Source organism: Cryptomeria japonica, chromosome 1 (assembly GCF_030272615.1).
Source record: "Cryptomeria japonica chromosome 1, Sugi_1.0, whole genome shotgun sequence".
Lineage (NCBI taxonomy): Eukaryota > Viridiplantae > Streptophyta > Pinopsida > Cupressales > Cupressaceae > Cryptomeria > Cryptomeria japonica.
The window spans coordinates 605,819,645-605,844,730 of record NC_081405.1 but is presented as its reverse complement, the minus strand read 5'-3'; the positions used below and the strand labels follow the sequence as shown (position 1 = coordinate 605,844,730).

Here is a 25,086-nt window from a genome sequence, read left to right as displayed (position 1 = left end):
CAAAATGTGGCCTCCAAGCAAAATCGAAATTTTCCCAAGTCTAGCGCTAAAATGGAAATCTGAAAATTGATGCCAATGGTAACTCGGATCTGCAATAATGGAGGATGGCAATAATCTGGAAAAATCGCCCAAGTTGGGATTGAAAACCCCAAACACAAAAATTTGCCTTCCTTAGCAAAAAAATCGAAATTTTCAAAATTCTGAAAATTGTTGTCAATGGCAGCAATCTGCAGAAATGAAGGTCTGAACAGCAAGCAACAATGGTGGAGGAAAAATCACCCAAGGTCTCCAAACACAAATTCGCCAACTTTCACCAAAAATTGCTAAATTTGGAAAAAATCACCAAACTTAGCAAAATCGAAAATCTGAAACTGGTCTTTAATGGCAGCCAAGAGGAATAAATCAGCAAGCTGGAAAAAATGGAGGGAAATAAATCCTCAATCCCACACTTCACAAAAATGCCTTGCTAAAAAAATTCGCCCAACTTGAAAAAATCGCTCTCATGGAGACACCTGACAGAAATAATAATAAAATAATGCTGAAGTTCTTCTCATATACTTGCTTTCAGCTCCAACTTTCACCACACAAGCAATGTGGGATAAAAAAACACTTGTATAAATACTTGCTTGGTGAAACCCTAACTTGCTTCTAGAAGATTCAAACATTTAATAATTATTGCAAGTTATTAAATTTGCTTTTAAATTTTAAATAATCATTTAATAATTATTTAAAAGCAATCAAAATGGGGCTTTTATTTAAAATATTCCAATTTAAATCCAAAATAAAGCCTCCAGGGGAAAATCACTATAGGCTGGGATTAAAAAATCCCTTCAAAAATTGCTTAAGTGTCAAAATTTGCCCCATAGGGGAAATTCGACCCATGCTTGGATAAAAATCCATGCTCAAAATCATCAAAATGCACATAAATCACCCTCCAAGGGAAAATCGATAGGAGTTTGGACAAAAATCTAGACAAAATTGCACTCAATTTGCAAAAATCACCCCCCAAGGGAAATTCGATGGGAGTCTGGACAAAAATCCACACTCAAAAATCACTTAACTTGAAAAAATACCTCCCTGGTGGAAATTCGACCTCAGTCTGGACAAAAATCCGGACTCAAAACTCTTCATAATGTTCCCAGTGGAAAATCGATCCCTGTCTGGACAAAAATCCGGACAAAAATCTTTACAAAAATGCTCAGGGGAAAATCGATCCCTATCTGGATAAAAATCCGGACAAAAATCCTAACTTAGTTGTCACAAAAATCCTGGTGGAAAAACAACCCAGGCATGGAATTATCCTAAAATGCTCAGGGGAAAATCGATCCCTATCTGGATAAAAATCCGGACAAAAATCCTAACTTAGTTGTCACAAAAATCCTGGTGGAAAAACGACCCAAGCATGGAATTATCCTTGCACTCCAATCCGCACTCCCAGGGGAAATTCGAAGGGTGTCTGGATAAATCCTGACACTTAGCCAAATTTTAGCATTCCCAGGGGAAAATCGCTCCAGGTGTGGACAAACAGTGTGGGAAATTAGTGGCCAATATGGATTCCAGGGGAAACCCATGTGTAGTATGGATTTTGAGTGGGGGAATGGGTTGGGTAGTCTAGAATGTGAGGGGAAAATCACCTCTAGCATGGATTTTGACCCTTTAACCCTTGGAATATGGATTTCCCTTAGGATTTTAACATTTTAACCACTCAAAATTACTCAGCGACTTTAAATTTAACTAGACTTAGACTAATTTTCCAAAAATATGAGCGAAACGCCAGGAAAATGTTGGAATAAAGTGCGAAACCAACTTAAATATTACCTTAGGAGCGAGAAAACAACTTCAAAAGGTTTGTGAATATCTTAGCACTTTAAAATTATTGATGCGCGTGTTTAAAAACACGTTAACGTTCAAATGCTCAAACACTTAGCAAAACTTAGGATCATTAAAAAAAATATCATCTTTTGCAACTTGATCCTAAAACTTCAAAAACCCTAGACGGCACTAGGCATGATCAAAACTCTGAGACTCGGGCACGGAAAACGCAAAATTGCCCACTAAGCAGCCAAAACCCTAACCTAACGACGCAGGAAGCTAGCAAAGAGGGGGTCCCTGTTAGCAATGGGGCCATGTGTGAAAAGGTCACAACAGGTCCAAAACTCGTATTTTTGACAAGTTTGCAATGATGATACAACCAAGGTAGTGTTACTAGGAGTCAAGATTGACTCAACAAACCAAATGTATAAATATACTTCAATTACTTAGAATTTCGTTAGGAAAAACTTTAGAGAATTATAATTGTTGCTTTCCCATACAGCATGACCCAAAATGATTTTTATTTCTTTCTTTTTAAAATTAGAGCAAGGGTTTGGAGGTAGAAACCCCTAGCAAGGTCAAGGGGTAGCATCCCCAATGAAGTTTTGGGGTAGTGCCCAAAGTGGGGTCCATGAGCAATGTCAACCTTGATTTTTGCACCATGATATAATCACTTGTATATGTGTTTAAGTTTTGATGGGAATACTTTAATCATTGTATTGATCTATGATTAAGGTGATTTAATTGTGTTAGTCCTGAGTTACCAGTAATAGTATGCACAAATATAAGCTAAGTTTGAATGCCATTATTATAGTAGATATTGATGTAAACAATTTGATTATCTTTTGGTTTCTGGAAAGCATAGTTGCAAAACATGAACTCGTCAGTAACTAAGCCCAAAAAATTTCAAAACGTGGGACTCGGCAAAAACTTAACAAATTTATCGAACATTTGAAAATACATAATGTTTAAAAAAACAATCTTCAAAAAAAATACATATACTGAATTTGTAGAACATATTACTGATTTCCATCATATATAAATCAAAATTTGAGTTTAATACATATCATTGACCAAAAAACAAGTTCAACATCTAAATACATATGAATTTCAAGTTTTGGTATCAATGAAAATTGTAAATCATGAATTTCGTCTATGACTAAAACTAAGAAAAGGTTTTTGTTGTTGTGTGGGTGTTGCTAAAGTAGATTTATAGCTGCAATATCCTCAACAAATGCCTCAATAGGTGCCTCATCCATAGTGATAGAATCAAGTTGTGAATGTGAGGAAATTGCCTCTGTTGATGGACAAACCCTGCCTTTTGCCTCCTCATATGCTACAACTTCCACTTCCCATTCAAGCTTAGCAATCTAAATTGGTAAACTCATCATTAGTTAACAATGGATTCACAAGTTTCATTAGGCCTAGAAATACAATCTAAATATGGATAAAAAGCCATCAAGGTCAAGTGCTTCATGTGAACCCTACCCTTGTACCTTATTTTCATGCAAATGAAGGTTGTACTACACATAAACAATGTCATCCAAGCACTTTTGAGTTAACCTATAGCACTCCTTTGCATGAATGGCCTCAAAAACACTCCAATTGTGCTCACAGCCAGCATTACAAGGCTGAGATAAAATGTGGATGGTAGGTTTTTGAAGAGTGGGCGTTTTGCACCATAATCTTCCCACCACAAATCTACAAGGATAACAATTGCCATTTATAATTTTAAACTTAATAAGGATTTTAATTACCTTAAAAATTAAAATTAGTAAAATAAAATTGAAATGACCCCCTTACTTTTTCTTTTTCTTTTTTTAACACATCAAAGCACCCGTTAAGGTTAGGAAACTGAAATACAATGCTGCTAAAAAGTAACCCTTCCACTTTCTATTCACCAAGAGCCCAATATGGGAAGGTGAGTGCATACGGTGAATAGGGGATCGTTAGCTCCAAAGACAAACTAAAGTACAATGTTGGGCGGAAAACCAGCCCCTTCCACTTGTTCAATGGGCGAGAACAACTCAAATCTGAAATCACTATACCACTTTCCAGCAAGAGGACAGCTATTACAATACTGAAAATGATATCACTCAACCACTTATTCAACGGGAGGACAATTATTACAATACTGAAAGTAAAAGCACCCAACCACTTATTCAGCGGGAGGACTTTGAAAACCAATTGAAGTAATAGATAGGCAACTAAGCCATCCTCTTCCACTTCTACAGTGGCAAATACAAAATGTAAAATGCAATAAGCAAAGGCTGATCAGTATTACTGATTTCAGCGTTACAATGAGAGCATTAGCTGGCAGATTACAATAGAAAATTGATATCTAATCACACCAAAATGCTAGGAATGGATCCTCTAACAAATATGAGCTATTCAAGATATGGAAAGTAACCAAACAGGTAAATAATTCAGGTCTGATATAAAGAACAGCTAACTGAAATAACAGACCAGCAATGAGAGAAATCGCCTAAATGCTCATAAGTTTACCCACACACCTCCAAATGACTTGAAATCAAGTGCGAATGATCTCTGAAGAGAAAGAGCCCAAGCCAAAGGCAACAACTCGCTGCAAATCTGAACCAATATCACTGCACACTTCCCAAGGCAGCCTCCAACATGGTACGGCCAGGCAAGAAGGGCAACATTGCCTAAGATATCAACATTTCTTCATAATGGGGAATCGAATCTACAAGGCAAGCTGAGGTGGCATCCTAGTCATCAATCAACCAATCCAAGGGTTCCAAGTCATACATGTCCAGGTGTAATTAACCAGACTCAATAAGTGGAAGATATTAAATGGCTCCTATTTTCTCATTGCTTACCCAAAGCATTGTAATTTTCTCATTGGTCCAATTTGGATAACTCCGCTAGTTTGCCCTAATGAGGTTTTATGTTTAATCTTGGGCATTGATCTTAAATCAATCCAAGTAGTTGCTTTGTAATGGGGTGCCTATATAAACCCTCCTCTCATTTGTAAAGAGAGAGATTTCTAAGAAATTGTTGTAATAATACTTCTTAAGTGCTAAGACATAATTTATTGTTCAATTGTTGGTGAATCTTGTCTACTTTTGCAAGTTAACATGGTTTCTTGGCTCTCCTTAGAATAGATTTCATTTTCAAGTTGATAGATTGAAAGAAAGATTTGATAGAATTGCTCAATGTGGAATTATGTGTTCATACTTTTGATAATTGGATGATTTTCAGTTATCGTGCAAAGTTAGACTAAACCAATAAAAGAAAACTTAACTTATATTGCTTTATTCATTGTTCAAGATGTTGGTGAAAATGAGTGATATGAAAATCTTTTGATTTCCTCGGAAGATTGCACCACTCTTGTGTAGTTGTTGAATTTGGCGAAGCAAGAATTGGTTTTTCATTCCACTCTTGCAATTTCCATCTCTAGAGTTCATAGAATTAGCTTAAGATTAGAAGTAGCTTCCTAAACCCTCATCCTTTTGCCCTTTTTTCCAAATCCAAGTAGAAGTAGGACTGAACTAGAACTTATCGAAAATCGTCCCAAAAAAAAGTTGAGTCAAGAATCAACATAAGCTTCAGATTGATTGACTCCCAAGACAATTGTGTAAGTCCCCCTTGAGATTACCAGCATTTCACAACGAACCAACTGAGACTATCTGCATGAATCTGGAACCTTGGAGTCATCTTTGTGATCACACAGCCCGTCTGTTTAGCACATAGAGGATTTTGATCAAGAGAGAATAGGATATCTTTGAGTATTTTATTCTGAGTTGCACGTACATAAAAAGAACACCATCAAGCTGCTAACAATTTATACACTCTTGATAATATCAAAAAGAAGTTTGGAGTGTTTCAACTCTATCATTAAGTTGCCTGCTTGGACTCAAGGGGAGTTCTTTCATTGTCACATTCTTTCAGCCCCGTTTAAGTTTGGTTTCAGTTTTTGCAGGTTGGTTTTGTCATTGATGTCAAAGGGGGAGCAATATCTCAAAGGGAGCAGTATTGTTTTGTTGGTTTCAAGAGGTGGCAGTTGCAGATAGGGTTGCCATCAATGACAAAGGTGGAGATTGTTAGACATTTTGTCATTGATGTCAATTGGTTTTTGTCAAGCCTATGCTATTCAAGCTTGAGGATTACTCAAAGTAATTTTGGGTTCAGTTTGAGGTGCTTTTCGAGCTGCTGATTATTCACTAGATTTTTTTAATTTTTTGTTGAGTTGCTTGATGTGCTTGAACTGCTTGACGTGCTTGAGCTGTTTGAGGTGCTTAACCTGCTTGAGGTGCTTGCTTGGTTGTCAGCTTCAGCTAGTTGTGTGACTACTTGTCATCATGTCAGCTGCTATATCAATCTTCATGCCATGTCAGCATTAATATTCAAAGGGTCGATTTTTGTTAGAAGACAAATTTTCAAAAGTAGTGGATGGCTTCAGATTTTATTAATTGGTGTTTTAATTGAAACCGACTATTTAACTCTTTCGCCTATTTTAAGTGTCAATGCATGTTTGCAAGTGAGGGAAGCTTCATGAGTTAAATGTTTGGAGACGAATTCAATTTTTCTTGCATACTTTATGTGGTCAATGAATCTTTGACTCTATTTTAGCAATGGCTTCAGTTATTTGGTAACATTTTTATTTGAGGGCAGCCTTAGATTCTCTACAGCGATGACTATTCTTGGTGGAAATATTTATTAAAATTTTGGCTGTCAGTGTGTGACTTTCCTTTCAGCGTTGGAGATAGATTGAAGACTTTTAAAGAAGTCATGGATCATATTTAATATTCTTGGTCATGTATTAGGTTTTGCTCAAAAAAGTATTCCTCTATCCATTTCATCGTCTGACTAACTTGTGCAAGGAAATAAAATCAAATATTGTGGCATTCATTTCACCAGTTCAGGAACTCAACTTCAGGCATGTGTGCGTATGTGCGATTCTGTTGATAGTGGATGTCTGAGCAGATTTGATTGCTCTGCATTCTTGGACATATACGTGTTTGGGTGCAGTGTTGATTTTAGAAAATACTACAGTACAAGGAGATGTCGTTTTTTTTAAAAAAGGATATCGAGCTCTCTGTTTTTCATCTGAAGTATTATTGAGGGGAGGTAGTGTTGTTCCACATAAATTAATGCCTTGGATTGAAAACGTATCCTTGAAAGAAAAAGACAAGTAATATTGCAACGCACAACAACGAATTTGGAGAGTCTTTATTGACAATGATTCCGTGCCATCATGGGTAGCAGGAGGTTGAAGTGGTACTTAGTGGTGGAATGCAATTTTATTTTTCGCTGGGAAAAAGTTTTCTTGTGTGTGTGTCTTTTCGTGACTACATTTTGGTTCATGTTGTTCTCTTTGAATGTATTGGGTGTTGAGGTAGCGCAGAAGTTACAGATATACTTTTTAAAAAGGGGCATCAGTCACTGGAGTTGATATATTGGCATATATCATTTTGATCATATGGAGCTTTGTAACACGATAATACATATTATATACTTGTGATTGGTGTGTAATGATTATGGAGTTGAGCTTCTGAAATGCAGTCGTCGTTATTTCTGTTCTACGAACATTATCAAACAGACATTGATTTCGGGCTGAGTGAGCGTATTGACTTGAATGGTGGTTGAGTTTGATGCTGGTGTGAGTTACGTGGTGATGCTCTTGTTCTGAAGCAATATTCATCTCTTTGAAGGGGTAGAAAATTCTTGATATCGTATAAAGAGATTATGTAGTGTGAAGCTATTTAGTTGATGGTCCGAAAAAGTATTGTAGCAGAGATATGTTTTGGGACTACGGATGAAGTTCTTGTAAGTTCGATATTGTTTTCAAAAGTGGGTATCGTACTCCTTCAACATAGCATATTAATATAACAGTGAGTCCTTTAGACTAAAAAGGAGGGCAATTTGGAAAGATTCCATTAGCTCAGCTAAATCTGGAAACATTGCATTGATGGGAGTGTAGTACATATAAAATATGTGTTCTTCTTTTGAGTTGTAGTAGAGAAAATAAGCTTTTTCTGAGTGTGTGTGTGCAGCTGTGTTTTGAGTTAATGATGGTTTAATGAAGTTTAGCACAGTTGTGGAAGGGATTGGAGTTAATTTCATTTGAAGAAGAGTTTTGAGGTTGGTGCCTCTTTTGAGAGAAGTGGGTGCTTCATCTTGCAGGGTGTGTTCTTCTGAGAGTTGGTGCTCTCTAGGAACTAGTAGTTCTTTTGTAATCTGGGTTGATGCCCATTTCTTATTAATGAAAGTTATTTTGATGCCGTGGTTTTTTACCTGAAAGGGTTTTCCATGAGATATCTGGTGTATTTGTCTTTGTGGTTGCTCTTGTTGTGTTTTTACATGATTTCAGTATTTAAAAAGGTTAAATTTCTACAATACTGATTCATCCCACTCTCCCCTCTCCCCACCCCTCTCAGCATTGCATGTGTGCTCTTCATGTATATCAAGTACAATAGCAAAGAACTGGTCCAACAGGAGCCCTAGACTCTAAGCAAAAACAAAAAAACAAGAAATAGACAAATGAGGGTTAAACCCCAAAAGGGCAACACATAAACTAGTACAAGTATAAACAGAAGACTGAGAGGAAGACACCACAAGTCAGAGAAAGCAAATGAAGACCATACAGGTGGAGAAGCAAAAAAAATTCAGCTACCAATATTCTGGGATATGTTGGAGGAGCCAACATTATATCATCAATCACAGCAGGAGTACCAATGCAAAGTCTGAGAATAAGGAACATAGCATGAAAGATAATAAGTGATCCATATCTTCAAGTATTGGTCCTGTTGAGAATGAAGCAGCTGGTCTTCCTTCACCATTCCACACACATCCCATGGAGGATCAATGCCATTGGCCACCTTGCTAAATGCTCCATTGTTGGTAGGGGCTATTAAAATCAATATTGCTACAAATTGCTGAGCTGCCACAGAATAATCCCTCCACTGCCTCTCACTTATCAGTGTTCAAAATTCTTCCCTATTGAGGACACTATCAGTGTCTATGGATGGCAATTTCTTCCTTTTGCTTGTTCAGTTAGCCAATAATGGCTCTCTGAATGTCCATGATCCCTTGAAGATTGCTAAGCACCAGATTGGAAATTTCCTAGAAGTGCACTAGCTTCAAAAAATTGAGCTCTATATCTTTAATTAGATCTTGCAGAGATTCATTAGTGTTGCCAAAGGCAGAGTGGATGGTAGTTTTATTTGAGTCATGTAGTTAACTGTATGTTCTCAGCATCAGCATTTTGGTTATCACATGCGTGTGGGAAGGTAGGATTTTCAAGCTGAGTTAATTTATCAGAAGAATAAAATGGCTGCCAACTTTTAGATGTGTAGAATGGCAGGTTCAACAGATGGAATGACTGGAAACAAGGAGCAAACTCTTGGAGGGAAATGAGATTTTGAATGACTATTTTCCTAGAGATAAAATCAGAAGTAGAGGTCAGGTTTATAGGCTGGCTACAAACATTTCTACCTTATCATCAACAGAACTAAAGGCAGAATCATGGATATGTCATATGACAACCTGAGCACAATCATCCACTTCAAAAATTGGTATCTTCTCAGCTCTGCATTTTTCGTCAAGAATGATTGTAACAGGACAACCATTCTCTGGAGTTATGCATTCTTTTCTTCTGCACTCATTTTCACCATGTCTACTTCAGCAGCTATACTCTTCCTCTTTCTAATGTAAGTTTGCAATGGGGTGTTGCTAGTCTTAAGACACCTGCATTGACAATAGGGAAGGGATCCACTACTAGAATCTAAAATAAGTTTTAAACTCCTCTCGATCTTCATAGTAGCAGTAAATTCGGTTTCCCAAGAGGAGATATCAAGTCTGGAAGACCTTTTGAAATTATCACAGTATAAGTGAAGAATGTGGTGTAGCTCTTTGCCTAGTGCCTTTCAGAATTGTAGGACAGTGTCAGCTACAATCTCTGTTGCAAAATAATTTAGTGGTGGCATCATCTGCTACAAATCACTTGTACTAAACCCTAGAGAAAATGTCAAATCCTACTTGGACAGTGAAAACAATAGATAATACTCATTGGAGTCATCAGAATCCATGTTACCATTACTTCTTGGTTGGAAGACTAGTTGTTGGGTTCAGTCATAGTGGAAGCAAAGGATCGCCGAGAAATGAAATATTTTTCCTTACACAGATTACTATTCTCAAAAGATACAACACAATCTATGCCAATCGTGTTGAAATTAATTATCAAATCCATCCCCTCCTGCCTTGCCTTAATCACTTGAATGTTGACACCAAAAAACTTGAGAAATCACATTATGATTATGTAAATGAATGCAAAACAGGTGCTTTATGCAGTCCATCTGTTGCTTGTGGATTTTGTAAGGCCTTTGAAGCTACACAAGCCCCTTCAGAAACCATTGAAGTATCTTCTTCCTCTAGGAGGGATTCAACAAAGATTGATTATTATTTTCTTGCATATGTAAAGGCTTTGATTACTAACATGGTTGTCTTTAGCAAAAATTCAGGTCAAAACTTCAACTTTGTTGGCTGCTGCCATGTGCATCCAGTGGGCACTGAATTGGACTTGCTGCAGTTAAATCTCACTAGCAAACAAAATTGATGACTGGGATGCCATTGTGCTAAGTAGGATGAAGTCAATGCTTTTTTTCACTTTTTTCCCACTGTGGAGTGTTTAGAGGGCTTGATGGCTTTGGTTGAAGTCTCGTCAATTCTTTGGAGCCATTCTCTTGTTTTAGCTTATGCCAGCCATCTGTGGGTGACACTTGATTAAGTTTAGTGTCACATTTTACATTAGCACTGTATGTAGATGGTTACAAAATGTCTGCTGGGGAGGGCTCAGAGGTAGGATGAATATTAAAACTTTATTTTTGTCTTGTATATCTACTGCTTTATTAACTCATGACATTAAAGTATAGCTTATTAACATTTAATTTAACCGAACCACTAACTTAAAATGTAACTCTTAATAACTTTTGATGTTATTGCTAACAATTGTATTAGTATAACAGGATGCAGCACTAATGGATTCAACAAAACTATATTTCTTTCAATTTGTTTTCCAACACTTCAAAATCATCTTGCTATCTAAAAAAATTCTTTTAATTTTTTAATAATTCCCTTAATGGTGCAACAGGGGGATAATATTGGAAATAACATTCTATAAAACCTAGCTAACGAAAGAAACTTCTCCTGCCAAGAATGTAACATTAAATATGCTAAAATTTATACAATGAATTTCTCTTTTAAGCATCATAATTCAGCATTCCAAGCTGTAACAAAATTGTCAATATTATATTGAATTCATAGTATCTGTTGTGTTATGATTCTCTCAAAGTCTTGCATATTAATGTCTATACATTAATGCACAGCACTTGCACACATCCAACCACAGTTGTCATTGTATCCTAGGCCTTCTCAAGATAGATTTGATCCTCAAGCCCAATCCCCAGATTGATCAATGTAATACAATATTGTTGAAGCTGTTAGTATATAACATCTTAATCATGTTCTCAGTTGCAAAAACATTCATGAGAACAAGCATTGTTGAATTTAATTGTCTAGAGCATTGTTAGAATAATAATTCCTTATATTGTTAATGGTCAACTCAGGTTGTTAGACTTCATTAATGTCTACAGTTGTAGGTAGTAGGTGACATTAAATACCTACAGTATTTCTGTAACTTATATATATTGTAATTTTTCTTCAGTTAATGTGAATGAAATATTTTACCAGTGAATCTGATTTTCACATGGTATCAGAGCTAGGGTAAAGGAATTTTTTCGAAAATTCTGTGTTATATAATATTTTCGAAATTTTCCTAAAACCCGTCTAGGGTTTTCTGTGCCAGGCTCCTATGTCGTGTTTATTTTCGTGGGTCTTCTCGAGGGCATTTTTGCCCTACACAAGGCCGTTTCTGGTCTGAAAAATCGCGCCCGTAGATCTTCTCGCGTGTTTAAAATCGCGACAAAAAAACTTTAAAATCGCGACTATTTTTTCGGCTAAATCTCGGAAATTTATTTTCGTGACCTGCTCTTTTTTCGACGTGCAACTTCGTTTTTTCTGAGATTTTCGCGACTTGAAAAATCGCGATTTTTCTGCAGACCTTTTATTTCTGGGCGGTGCCGCGATTTATCTGTCCCACGATTTTTTCGGCTGTTTATTTTGCGGCTGTCTTATTTCCACCGACTAGGGTTTCAAATACCCCCAATTTATGTTTGGCGGCCAATAGTATTTTTTGGGTCGCTGTTAAAATTTACTGGGTCGGCAATTTTTTTCGCTTAGGGTTTCTGCATTTTCGGCTAGGGTTTTGACCCTCTGTTTCAAGTCGAAAAAAAAATTCAGTTGCAGAATCTTTGTGGGTTTTTCGAAATCTCAACTGGGTTGTCATCGGATTTTTCTGGGTGCATCATTTTTTTGTGCCTTGGTTTCTTAGCCCCACAGATTTGACCCTTCAATCGAAAAATAATTATAATTACAAATTCCTTGTGGGTTTTTTGAGTGCTCTTCTGGGTCTTCATCAGATTTTTTTGGGGCTTCGAAAAAAATTTACCTCGAAAACTGTGCTAGTGTTTCAGTTTTTGTTCAAGAAACTAACTTGCAGAATTCTTTAAAAACCCTCTATTTTCATCTACTGGTATTCGTGCCTTCACCAGTTCAACCTCGAGGTGCATGATGGCATCTCTGACGAATATAATGCTCGAAAGTAGCCAGAAGTTCAACGGCCGCAACTACAACACTTGGAAACAACATATGCTAACCATTTTTTAGTACCAATGTCTTGATGCAATTGTTTTGGGCACGTCTCAACGTCCAACCACTACCGAAAAAGATCAGGACAAATGGGATGAGCGCAATCGGGAAGCAGTCATGTTCATCAAACTCTCTGTCACCGATAAGCAACTACCTCAAGTACCATCCGGCAAAACAGCAAAGGAGATATGGGATCATTTGATGAGTCTCCATGAAACCTCTGACAAGAGTCGAGCATTCTTTCTGAAGAACATGCTCTTTTCAATTATTATGGACGAAAGGACACCTTTGGAGGATCACTTGACAAAGATCAAGGACATCCGTGACCAACTTGAGGCGATTGGTCGCACAATGGAGGAAGAGGACATGGTCGTCATCACTCTGAAGAGTTTGCCCAAATCTTATGAGCATTTCATCGAAACATTCAATATCACTTCCACTGACGTCGATTTGAAGTTTTCCGATCTTTGTAACAAGCTTTTACAACAAGATCAATGGCGCCAGCAGTTTGGAAGTAGTATTAGTTCCACCTCCACCGAGCAAGCATTCTCTACCAAATATTCTGCTAAGGACAAAGGGAAGGTTCAATCTTCTCAGCTGAAAGGCTCTGGTTCTTCTCTAGACAGCAAGAAGAAGAAGAACGTTCAGTGCAATTATTGTCATAAGTTTGGTCACATGAAGGCCGAGTGTCGAATTCGTTTGGCTTCTGAACAGAAGAAGCAAGGAGGGTCTCAACAGAAAGCAAATGTCGTCGAACACTCTGAGCAGAAAGAATCTGCTTTCTATGCTTTTATGACCAAGAGAACAACAGATCCAGTACACTCTTCTGCCTGGTATATTGATTCAGGGGCTTCGCAGCATTTTACTCATCGTCGGGATTGGTTCACGAAATTTGAACCATTCTTAGATTCAGTCGTCTTTGGAGGCGAAGAGTACACAGTTGCTGGTAAGGGCACTATCCAAATTCGCTCAGGAGGTAGAAATTTAAATTTTCTTGATGTCTACTATGTTCCAAGCATGGAACATAATCTCCTCTCCATCAGTCAGATCATGAGGCATTCTCCTCAATTAGATGTTGTCTTCAATTTGTCCATCTGCAACATTGTTGATAGGGAGACTTGTACTACAATCGCTATGGGACTCGAGGATCATGGTTTATATAGACTTGTTGATTCCGGTGATTCTCAGGAACACGCTTTGGTTGCTCGGAGTACATCCATCAGAACACTTTGGCATCAACGTTATGGGCACTTAAACATGCACTATCTCTCTTAGTTATATCGGGAGAGTTTGGTTGCTGGTTTACCTGAGATCTAACCTAAAAATCATGGAGTTTGTGCAGCCTATCAAGCTGGGAAGCAGCATCAAACACCATTCTCGGATGGTGATTCTTGGCGATCCTCCAAGGTCCTTCAATTGGTTCACGCTGATGTATGTGGGCCAATGAACACTCCATCTATTACTGGTTGCAAGTACTTATTATGTGTTGATGATTTCAATAGGAAAATGTGGGTGTATTTTCTGAAAAACAAATCAGATGTGTTCAATACATTTCAGCAGTTTAAGGCCTTAGCTGAGAAAGAATCTAGTTCTCAAATTGTCACTCTAAGGTCAGATAATGGGGGGGAGTTCTGTTCCAATGACTTCTCTGCATTTTGTGCTACACATGGCATTAAGCGCCAACTCACCACACCATACACCCCTCAGCAGAATGGTGTTGTTGAACGTAGGAATCGCACCATTACTGAAATGGCTCATTCTATGATAGAGCATTGCAATGTTCCTAAGAAATATTGGGCTGGAGCATTTTACATTGCAATATATCTCCTGAATCGGTCACCTACACATGTCGTTAAGAAAATGACTCCTGAAGAACCCTGGTCAAGACGCAAGCCTAAAGTTGGTCATTTGAAAGTCTTTGGTTCTACCGCTCATGTATGGATTCCAAACGCTAAGCATGCTAAGCTGGATTCAAAGAGCCAAACACTTATGTTTACCAGTTTACAACGACAACCACAAGGCCTACAGGTTGATTGATGTGGAGACGGATCATCTCATTTTCAGTCATGATGTTGTGGTTGATGAGACTACTGGTCCATTTACGCCTTCTACTACTCCTAGTCTTGCGACTCCTGATGTTAGTGTTCGTCTTCCTCTTGGTTCCCATGATGGGAGGGCTTCAGAGCATTCTGACTCTGAAGATGAGAAATCTACAGATCCAACACCATCTGATTTTTCACAGGATTCACATCCAGATGACTTTGTTCCGGAAACTCTAAGGGATGTTGTTCCTCCAATGCCAAATGTTGGTACTTCTACCCTCCGCCCTAAATAGTGGGCCAAGACAATAGGAGATCTTCGTGATGATGAGCTTCTTGAGGATAGATCAGTTCAACGCAAGAGAAAGCAGCAAAATACAGTCAACTTTGCCCTTATGGCCAACATCCATGAGCTCCAAACATATTCCAAGGCTAAAGGCATTCCTGATTGAGAAAAGGCTATGGTGACGGAATTCCATAGTCTTCTGAAAAATAACACTTGGGTTCTTTCTGATTTGCCTCCTGGGAAGAAACCTATCAGCTGCAAATGGGATTACAAAGTCAAGTATCATGCAGATGGTACTTTGGATAAGTCGAAGGCCAGATTGGTTGCTCGCGGTTTTACACAGCGGGAGAGCATTGACTACAAGGAGACTTTTGCTCCTACTGCCAAGATGAGTACCATTCGTCTTCTTCTCGCAATTGCAACTTAGTTTGGATCAAAGAAACGGGACTCGGACTCGACAAGGCCGAATCGGACTCGAGACTCGGAGTCAGACTTGGCTTTAGACTCGGCTGGACTCGGTTAAGTGAAAAACTCAAAAAATTTAGAGATTTTTAAAGATTTAAAACTTGTTTCATGCACCCTTTATTGAATACACCTTAAAGACACAATAGCATCATCAAACTCGGCTCATTTGATTACATACACAAGTATACATCAATCACATAAGCATAAACACAAATTGTAGCTGAAGGAAATAACAAACATAAATATATAAATATTGTCAAATGTATACAATATTACAAAACTCATGGAATAAAAAAACCATGTCATCAAATGTTCCACACAAATACCAAAGGTAAATACAACTACAAACCTATGGCTCAGAGGAGCATGCACCCTCTCGCCCTAGCCCCCTGCAAAGGCGTTTAAGGTAGGTCCTGGATGATTTGGCAGCCATAGTCACTCCCTGTGACACCATGCCATGCTCACCAACATCAGGTACATCTATGTCACTATCAGTATCTCTTGTCTCTGCTCCTCTTCTGCCATGGCTACAGCCTCAACGCCGATATCTACCTGGTCGATCCAATCAATGTCAGACTCGGAGGTTAAATTTTCCCTACTTCTATCGACGCAGTTTCCCCCCATGTTTTTCAACGGGGTTTGGGGGCAGCGCCCCCAAGGTGGGGTCAAGGGGCATCGCCCCTTGCGGGGTCAATACAAGGCGGGGTTGAGGGGCAGCGCCCTGCAAGGCCAAAAAGACTTTTATTATTTAGTAAAGGCATCAGGCGTTATTTTTCTATTGGCTGACATGTTGTAACCCTATTTTTTCTCATTCTCAAGCGGAGGTTGTAGTGAACAAAGACGAGATTATTCATTTAAAAAAACTTTTTAAAATGCATTTTTTTTGGCCTTTTTTGGGCCTTGCCGCCGGCTGAGTCCCAAGCACGGGACTCGCCAAGTTTGGTGAGTTTATGCCAAAATCACCAACTCGGCGAGTCTGGCGAGTTCACCCTCTAGACTCGGACAAGTCTGAGTCCGAGCTCACCAGACTCGGGGGGCATGTCTCGTACTCGAACTCGCCAAGTTTGGCGAGTCCAAGGCGATTTTCCGATCTTTGGTTTGGATGGAAACTTCACCAGATGGACGTTAAGGCGCATTTCTCAATGGTGAGTTGCAAGAAGAAGTTTATATGACTCAACCTCCTGGCTTCAAGGTTCCTGGTAAGGAACATCAAGTTTGCAGATTGGTAAAAGCCCTATATGGCCTGAAGCAAGCCCCTCGGGCTTGGTATTTCAAGATTGATCAGTATTTGGTTGAACATGGTCTTCAGCGCAGTCCCTCTGACACTAATCTGTGTGTCAAACTCCAGTGATGATATCCTTTTTCTTGTTGTCTACGTGGATGACTTGATCATTACTGGCAATTCAGCACATTTGATTACAGCCATCAAACGGGACTTGTGCCAAGCTTTTGACATGACAGATTTGGGGCTTCTCCATTATTGCTTAGGTGTCGAAGTGTGGCAGACTGATGACAGTATCTTTATTTCACAGTCCAAGTATGCCCACAATTTGCTTGAGAAGTTTCGAAAGCAGGATTGTAAACCTGCTTCCACGCCAATGGAGAAAGGGCTTAAGTTAGCAGCCAAGTCTGATTCACCTGCAATAGATGAAACCAAATTCAAGCAACTAGTAGGCAGCCTCATCTACCTCGCTGCCACTAGACCTGACATTTGTTTTGCTGTCAGCTACATTTCTCGCTTCATGACAGCCCCAAAAGCTGATCATTGGATTGCAGCGAAGCGAATACTGCGATATGTGAAAGGCACTTTCGACTATGGCATTCTATATAGCAGGGGTAATGATCCAAAGCTGATTGGTTATACTGACTCAGATTGGGCAGGATCAGTGGATGACAGAAAATCCACTTCTAGGTACGTATTCAATTTGGGTACTGGTGTCGTCACTTGGATCAGCAAGAAGCAACAGGTCGTGGCTCTTTCCTCGACCGAAGCTGAATACCGGGGAACAGTCAAGGCTGCATGTGAGGCGGTTTGGCTTCGAAGGATGCTTTCTGACATGCAGATGCCGCAAGCAGGTCCTTCTCCCTTGTATCCTGATAATCAAAGAGTGCTCAAACTGGCCAAAAAGACAGTCTTCCACGAACGTACCAAGCATGTCGAGCTTTATTGTCATTACATCCGCAAGCTGGTAGAAGACGGATCAATTCAGTTGCAGTATGTTCTGACAGCGGATCAGACTGCGGATATTCTCACCAAGTCTCTGAGCCCGGATAAGTTTGTAAAATTCAAGGGGCAACTTGGTGTTTTTGATAGATTGACCATTAAGGGAGGAGGTTAGAATAATAATTCCTTATATTGTTAATGGTCAACTTAGATTGTTAGACTTCATTAATGTCTACAATTGTAGGTAGTAGGTGACATTAAATACCTACATTATTTGTGTAACTTATAGATATTGTATTTTTTCTTCAGTTAATGTGAATGAAGTATTTTACTAGTGAATCTGATTTTCACGAGCATTTATTCATGGAAAATTGTATACTTATCTCACATTGAGAGATTGCAGATCTATTAAAAACCTAAACCATTTTTCTATTGAAATTTCATTTAACTGCTCCTAAATAGTATTGGTCAACAACTTTTGAGTTTGATCGTACTTCTAACTGTTTACCTCTATTAAAAATATATATATCTCCAATGTATGATTTTTGCACATAATCACATTCCTAATTCTAAATAGTGATATGACAACCCTACCATGAAATAATAAATGTATGATGAATTAACTTCATTGAAAGAAAATTCAAACCTGTAGACATAACAGAAGTGCATTGTGTAGTACTTTGTTCTCCACCACATATCTGCAAAAAACAAATTCATATGATTGCAAAATCAGATTACATATGATTGCAAAATCAGAGTATCTTAATGTTTCACTTAACAAAGCAAAAAATACAAAAATGATTGAAATTCACAAAACAATGAGCATATTTACCCCAAAACTTGCTTTCCTACATCTCTAGCATTATATCGTGTGTAACCCCAACCAGTGTAGTCCCATACCTACAACAACTACATAAACCACTTAGGAAAAAGGTGGAAATGCCTTAGAATTTCTCCTAAAGTTGAAAACAGAAATCTTCCAAGTTCAGATAAAATGTAATGAAGCTTATTAAGTATTAACAAGTCCTGAGAAAAATGAAACATTCAAGTGAAATGTGTATTTGCATTGGCATTGACACAAAAGAATTGTGATATATTCGGGGATCCAATTCACTCCTGGGCCCTCTTTCAAAGACATATGAAGATGTGCTGTCGAAAACATTATTAGGAAAATTGAGAAATGGGAGGGTCACTTGTTATCCTTGGCAAGGAGATTCCACATTTGTCAAATCTCTTCTCCTCCAACATATGTATTTATCCTCGGATTGGATGTGTGTTTATCTTTACTTTAATCAAATGCATGAGAATGTAAAAAACTTGCCAGAAGGAAGGGAGTAAAAAGAGACATGAAATGAAACAAAAGTATATGTAAAACACCAAGAAACATGGGAAGATTGAGCTTGAAGGATTTGAGAATCCTAGACAACATATTAGCGATGAAATGAATCCTAAAAGCATGGAAGGGAAATACCCCTGGAAAGATTTTGTGAGGTGCGATATAAAATATGCAATGCTAAAACGTAAGAAGCCATTGACAGGTCCAAATCATGGTTGCAAGACTCTTCCCCTCCCCTGCCCAGATACATTTATCCACATATTGGATACAGATATAAATATGATATACCCCAATACAACATAAATACCATACACATATATGAACCCATATCCTAGTCGCCCATGACATGTCCATATATGGTATCATGTTGTTTTGAGCCATATCCAATTTAGGGTCATCCAAAGATTCAAAAATTGAAATATCAATCTATCCACACACACATACATGTGTGTGTGCATGTGTGTGTCTATATATTTACATGTATATGTGTATATATGTATATTGTATATCATATATGCATATGCATGTATAAACATACCTACATACATATAGCTTTAAAAAAATATTATAAAATAAAATTAAAAGAAAAAACAATATATTTAAAAAAATTTAACTTTAAGTCACATGCCTTTCAATATATAAATATCAAGATAAATTTATATATTTTTATAAATGCCTTATCTAACCATATCTATATTAGGGAGTTCTAAAATTTTGTCATTTGTACCCTATATCTATATCTATATCAGATATTGTAGCCATTTCCTTGCAACTCTAGTCTGAATATTTTGGATATTTTGTTTCCTAATTTGAACATGGAATAGAGGTTTTCCCATTTTCAAACCATTTAAAAGGCCTTGCAACAAATCAAAAATATTTTGTTTGTGCCAGTGTTTTCTTCAATGATAGATACCAAACTCATAGATCCATATGTGGAACCCACAATATAATAACAAGCAATTGCACAATGTAAAGGTGCAATGGTTATGCCAATAGGCAAACTTCCAAGCCACAATGGTCAGGCACGTTAAGTATGCATAGAAGTGTATTTACAGAATCCCTTAAATTTCTTCTAGTAGAAAATAATAGTTGCAATATTGTCAATCACCAATGTAATTGGAGTAGATGTAAGATACAGATTTTAAAATGTAGAAAACAGTAAAAAACTCTTTTATTAACAGCTTAGTAGAAAATGAAACCACTAAAAGGACTCTCAAAAATGAATTTGGCTTTTAGAATGGAGACAGAAGCTGTGCTTAAGCAAGCTATTCTGAACACTTGGAATGCATTCATGTATGTGTTGGCAGGTGAGGTGAGCTTCAGTGTTCCCAACTCATTACAGTGGGTGCTCACCATAAACTTTCTTATTTAGATGGGTTGGATAAAAAGGAGGCGGACTATTAGATGATCATGATAATAAGAAAGGATATATGTTTTTGTTTGTTGTTGTTGTACATGATACTTCAGCATTCTCAATAAGTAAAAGTGAGAATGAATTCACAATTTATTTCCTATAAGAAAGACAGACTGCACTTTTAGTGTTATATAATATATATAGTCCTGTGAAGCACATGGCCTTGCATAAATACAAAGGACTTTAGAAAAGAGTTACATATTACAAATTACGCAATAAACTACATTAAACTGAATTATGCCACTAAAATCTAACAAAGAAAAAACTGAAAGAGAACTAAACTTAGAACTACAAACTAACGAAACTGCATAATAAGCACATAGCAGAACAGTTTCGTAGAATTAAGCAATCACTGGCTTTTAGAGATTTTAAGAAAGTTGAATTTCCATCTATTCAAGAAAACAGATAAATTTATAGTATATTTCTCAGATCACAGTATAAAGGTAAATTCAGGTGATCTTCCCCAAAGTGCTTTTAATAATACTAATTGATTAGCAGAAGTATAAACGTACTGAAAAAGATAGTTATATTTTTTGTGGAGTATTTATGGATTTTGTTCTTAGACAAAAAAGACATACATTTGTGAAAAGGCAGCAAGAAAATTTTCAAGTGTAATAAAAAAAAATACAGTGACAGTCAAATGCCCTGAGAAGACCGGCATGCAAGATGAGCACAACAGGAATGCCACAAAATTTTCTCACTCCCCAGAACCAGACCACACAATTTTACAGAAAAATAACAATAAAAATTTTTAAATCATTAAGGAAGTGTTTTGGAAGAAATGTTAAGCAGCCTATAAAAGACACAGTCAAAATGTTCAAATTCTCAAATAGCATCATCAGCTCCACAAATTGGAGATAACATACACCAAGGAAAGAGATCAGCACCTGCATTTTATCAAATGGTGCATGTCTGCATTCTTGCACATGCTCCCATGCTCCAATATCTGTATAGTGACCATTAAAAATCAAAAGAGTGTCATACATTGCTCCTATCTAGTTTCAATTGCTTCTTGTTATCCTCATTTATCAACAACAAACAAATGATCCAGATAAGAAGAAGGTTGCTGCAAAAGGACAAGGAAAGATCATGGATGTAGAAGGCAAATGAATATCTTATTGGGAGGTAGTCAATGAAGGTAAAGGCCTATGGCGTTGAGAGCTATTCAATGATTCATAGAAAACTAGCATGGTTGTGAAATACTATAAGGAAAAAGACAGTCTTACAACAGTAGTTACGAGGACTATTTTAATATGTTCTCTACATGTCTGCTACTAATCTGTCATTTAATTATGCACTAGCCCTCTTACCTTTAAAAAAGGAAACTGTTGCTGGAGTGATTGTACTGACCCTTGGATCAGGGATGTCATCTTTGGGGAAGATTTTCTTCACTCCTAAGGTCGGGTTGCTATCAATAATAGCTATTTTTAATGCTTTTGTCAGGGGCAAGCTTGCTGCAAAAGACAATAAGAAAGGGTTATCTATTTTTAATTTCAAAGAGCATCAAACAATTAGTTGAACATGTAATTTGTTGATTAAACCAATAAGCCTGCATGAAAAGGTGTCTCGGTATGTTACATTAAAGTATCAATTATATCATACAGAAAAGAACAACTCGGAAAGCTAAAGGATCCAAAAAGACAAAGAAGCAGTTTTAAAATATTTGCAACCAACAGACATACTATACATACACACAGAAACCTGAAAGCATGCACACATTAGCCCTCTCACACACATTTATACAGAACAATGATCCTACTCCATGTTTTTAGCTTTTTCCTTTTGCTTTGCATGCTTCTTCTTTTCCTTCACTTTAATTTGTGACTGTTATTAAACAACTCAAGATGCTGCTTGAAAAGGGACAAAGCATAATCATACATAAAAAGGCCAGTTATAACCTAGATCTCATATAAAACATTTGTTGGAAATAGCTACGTGAATTATAAGGCAAAACTTAAAGCAATTGAACACATACCGAGACCACAACCAACTGCAGCCCCCACCATTCCTCCTCCTACAATAGCAATATCATATTCTTTTCTACCTTGAGCTGTATCTGTCTGTTTTGAATCTTCCTAAATCAGATCAAGTCACAAGCATCACACCTCCGCCACCATAAAAATTGCAGGCAAATAATTTATTTATCTATAAGCAGCAAGCAGCATTGTTTCATTTCCAGAAATAAAATATGTTTTGTGTATGTGTGTACATGTGTGCAAGTGGGCATGTATACACATATTTCCTACTTCCTTGGTGGGAGATGAACAAGATCTTTGCAGCCATTGATGATCCATAAAAAAATTTAAACATTTTATGGTGTCAAAGGTACAGCAACCTTAGCTTAAAAAGTACTCCAATTATTACATGACTAAATATGGAGCAATTACAGCTAGAACAAACCCAGATATGGTAGGCAATGTCAAAAAAGTCCCATGCCTACACAATCTCTCAGAGGAGCAAATTTGTGGGGTTGGATTGATATTTCTACATAGTCACATGTATCCTTTATGAAGGATATATCAGAAACTTGTAATTTATCTAAGAAATTTAAAGCCATGGCAGCAAACCAATGTGACAAAAGAATCAAGAACTTAAGGTCATATGACAGCAATGAGTATTTGTCTGATGATTAGATTTTTAAAAGCTTGTGGAATTAAAGCACAATGCATATTGTACATTCAATAGAAGGATGAAGTAGCAAAGAAAACTGAACTATATGTTTGATTAAGAGAAAAAAATATATATCTGCATGGTTGTATATTCAATTAATAGATATTTGAAATGTAGAAATCCCATTAACGAATATAGCACCTGATTGTTTAACATGATCATTACAATGTATTACTTAAGGGAAAGAGGGGGCTCAGAGCTTTTGTAGGTTTAATTTTGATGTGTGTTGCACAATTATCGGGGCATTTAAAAACAGTCTAGAAAACGTTTCGTGTTTCTCAGGTCAAGTATCCTTTGTATTATATACACCGCCATTAATATCATGTGAACGTAATGAATCATTGTTGATAGCAATGCAATTCATTTTGTTTAGTGCTGATTGTCATTCCGAGTTCTAGTCGAATGAATGATCTCGTGTGGACAAATGTCTATATTGCCTATTGATAGTAAATTTTATTTAGATATTTATGAAAATGGTTAATCTGTGATTGAACTATAAAGTTAGATTACAGCTGATTTTCAACGTTGATCCATTTCCAGGACCGGGTGTACATGGAGACACGGGGACAAATTTCAGGGAAAGCATAAAAAATTCCTGCATTTTGGGGATAGCATGGGGAGAATCTAACAGAATAAAACCCCTCAGTCCTTGACGGTGAGCTGAAGGAAACTGCACCCTTCTAACTGTATGTTTGTCCTCCGATGAAAGGAAAATATGTTTTAACTTTTTGAAAATAGAATTTTTTTAAATCTCTCCGAAAAATTAGCCAATCAGCCTTAAAAAAATTATGGCATATATAGTGGTGAATAATTCCTTTGGCTCCTTGATTCATCACAGAATGATATCGTTCCAAAAATATGAAAAACAAGCCTACCAAAAGAAAACAGGAAATCCTCTGGAATCATTTAGGGTTTAGTGCCCTAGAACCAATTCCCTTTATCTCGGATTATCCTTATGTGTGTAAAATGAATGTAATGCAACTTACAGTTGAATTGGAAAAAAAAACGACTGAAATCGTTCGAGGAAGAGAGTGTAGATATTTTAATTTAGCCGTCCTCCCCAGAAAGGATTTCTTGCTCAGGCTCAACATTATTTTATTCTCGCACTGCTATTCCTCTACCTTTCTGCAGCCGCAAAATTCAAACGAATTGAAACCTGGTTGCAATTGCCTCCGGTTCCTGTCGGGTGTTCTGAATTTGTAATATGTTTAAATGAAAGTTATTTTGTAAAATAATTAGTATTATTGTCAAATTTATGATAAATGAAAGTTATTTTGTAAAATTATTAGTATAGAATTATTATAGATAATTTCAATTGGAATTATTTTATTTTCTTTAATATTATTGTAATTTTTTTGGTGCACTAAAAGATTGACATGTTAATGCCCAATACAACCACTAGACTAATAGAATTTACAGGAGGCAGTTAAGCCATGTCACAAACACAAGCGTTGTGTTGCACAACACAAAGAGACCAAGGGTGCACACCTTGCAACAATCCCCCCAGCACAAGCAAGGGGTTTGAATCTGTGACCAAGCTCTGATACAACTTGTTACGAGTGTGGTTGTTGTTGCACCAAAAGATCGACCTGTTAATGCCTGATACAACCACTAGACTTATAGAATCCACAGGAGGCGGTTAAGCCATGTCACAAACCCTTGCATTGCGCTGCACAACACAAGGGGACCAAGGGTGCACACCTTGCAGCAAAATGTTGTCAACTATTTTGTTATAATAATATTGGATACCTGTCAAATGTTGACGACTATTTTGTTATAATAGTATTGGATATCAAATAATAGATATGTATAACCAACATGCTATATATTTTTTAAAGATGTAGGCAAAGATTACAACATAAATGTTAGAAAAGTTTGCATGCGTTGCTAGTGTCTTTGTGTCTTGGCTTTTAAAATGCAAAAGCCAACAGAAAGGTAGAAAATTGTTATGTTATGGTTATGGTGGTATTGATGAGGGTTTGAAAAGTTTTTGGTGAATATCGTTGTAAAATAAACTACACGTATCCAATATAAGATTATTAAGGTTAGTGGTAGGTCTTTTCTGTCTTTCTAGGTCGAAATAAGCAGTGGAGTTGATTTTTTCCAAAAATTTGGAGGTTTAATAGTGCTTAATGGTCTAGATTTTGTTTAATTTTCATTTCTACATGAACA

The 25,086-nt window shown here is 37.2% G+C and overlaps 1 protein-coding gene across 1 annotated transcript in view; it reads right to left on the bottom strand.

The window, feature by feature from the left end:
• The window catches only part of LOC131060082 (uncharacterized), a 54,530-nt gene extending 30,405 nt beyond the window's left edge, over window positions 1-24,125 (bottom strand). Inside the window, exons 1-6 of the mRNA XM_057993182.2 lie at window positions 23,901-24,125; window positions 22,220-22,319; window positions 21,555-21,698; window positions 21,132-21,190; window positions 18,327-18,394; window positions 18,141-18,192 (exon numbers count right to left, since the gene is read on the bottom strand). Of these exons, the coding sequence (XP_057849165.2) occupies window positions 18,141-18,192; window positions 18,327-18,394; window positions 21,132-21,190; window positions 21,555-21,698; window positions 22,220-22,319; window positions 23,901-24,005 (528 nt within the window). The 5' untranslated portion in view covers window positions 24,006-24,125. The remainder of the gene's footprint in view (window positions 1-18,140; window positions 18,193-18,326; window positions 18,395-21,131; window positions 21,191-21,554; window positions 21,699-22,219; window positions 22,320-23,900) is intronic.
• Window positions 24,126-25,086: the final 961 nt, after the last annotated feature.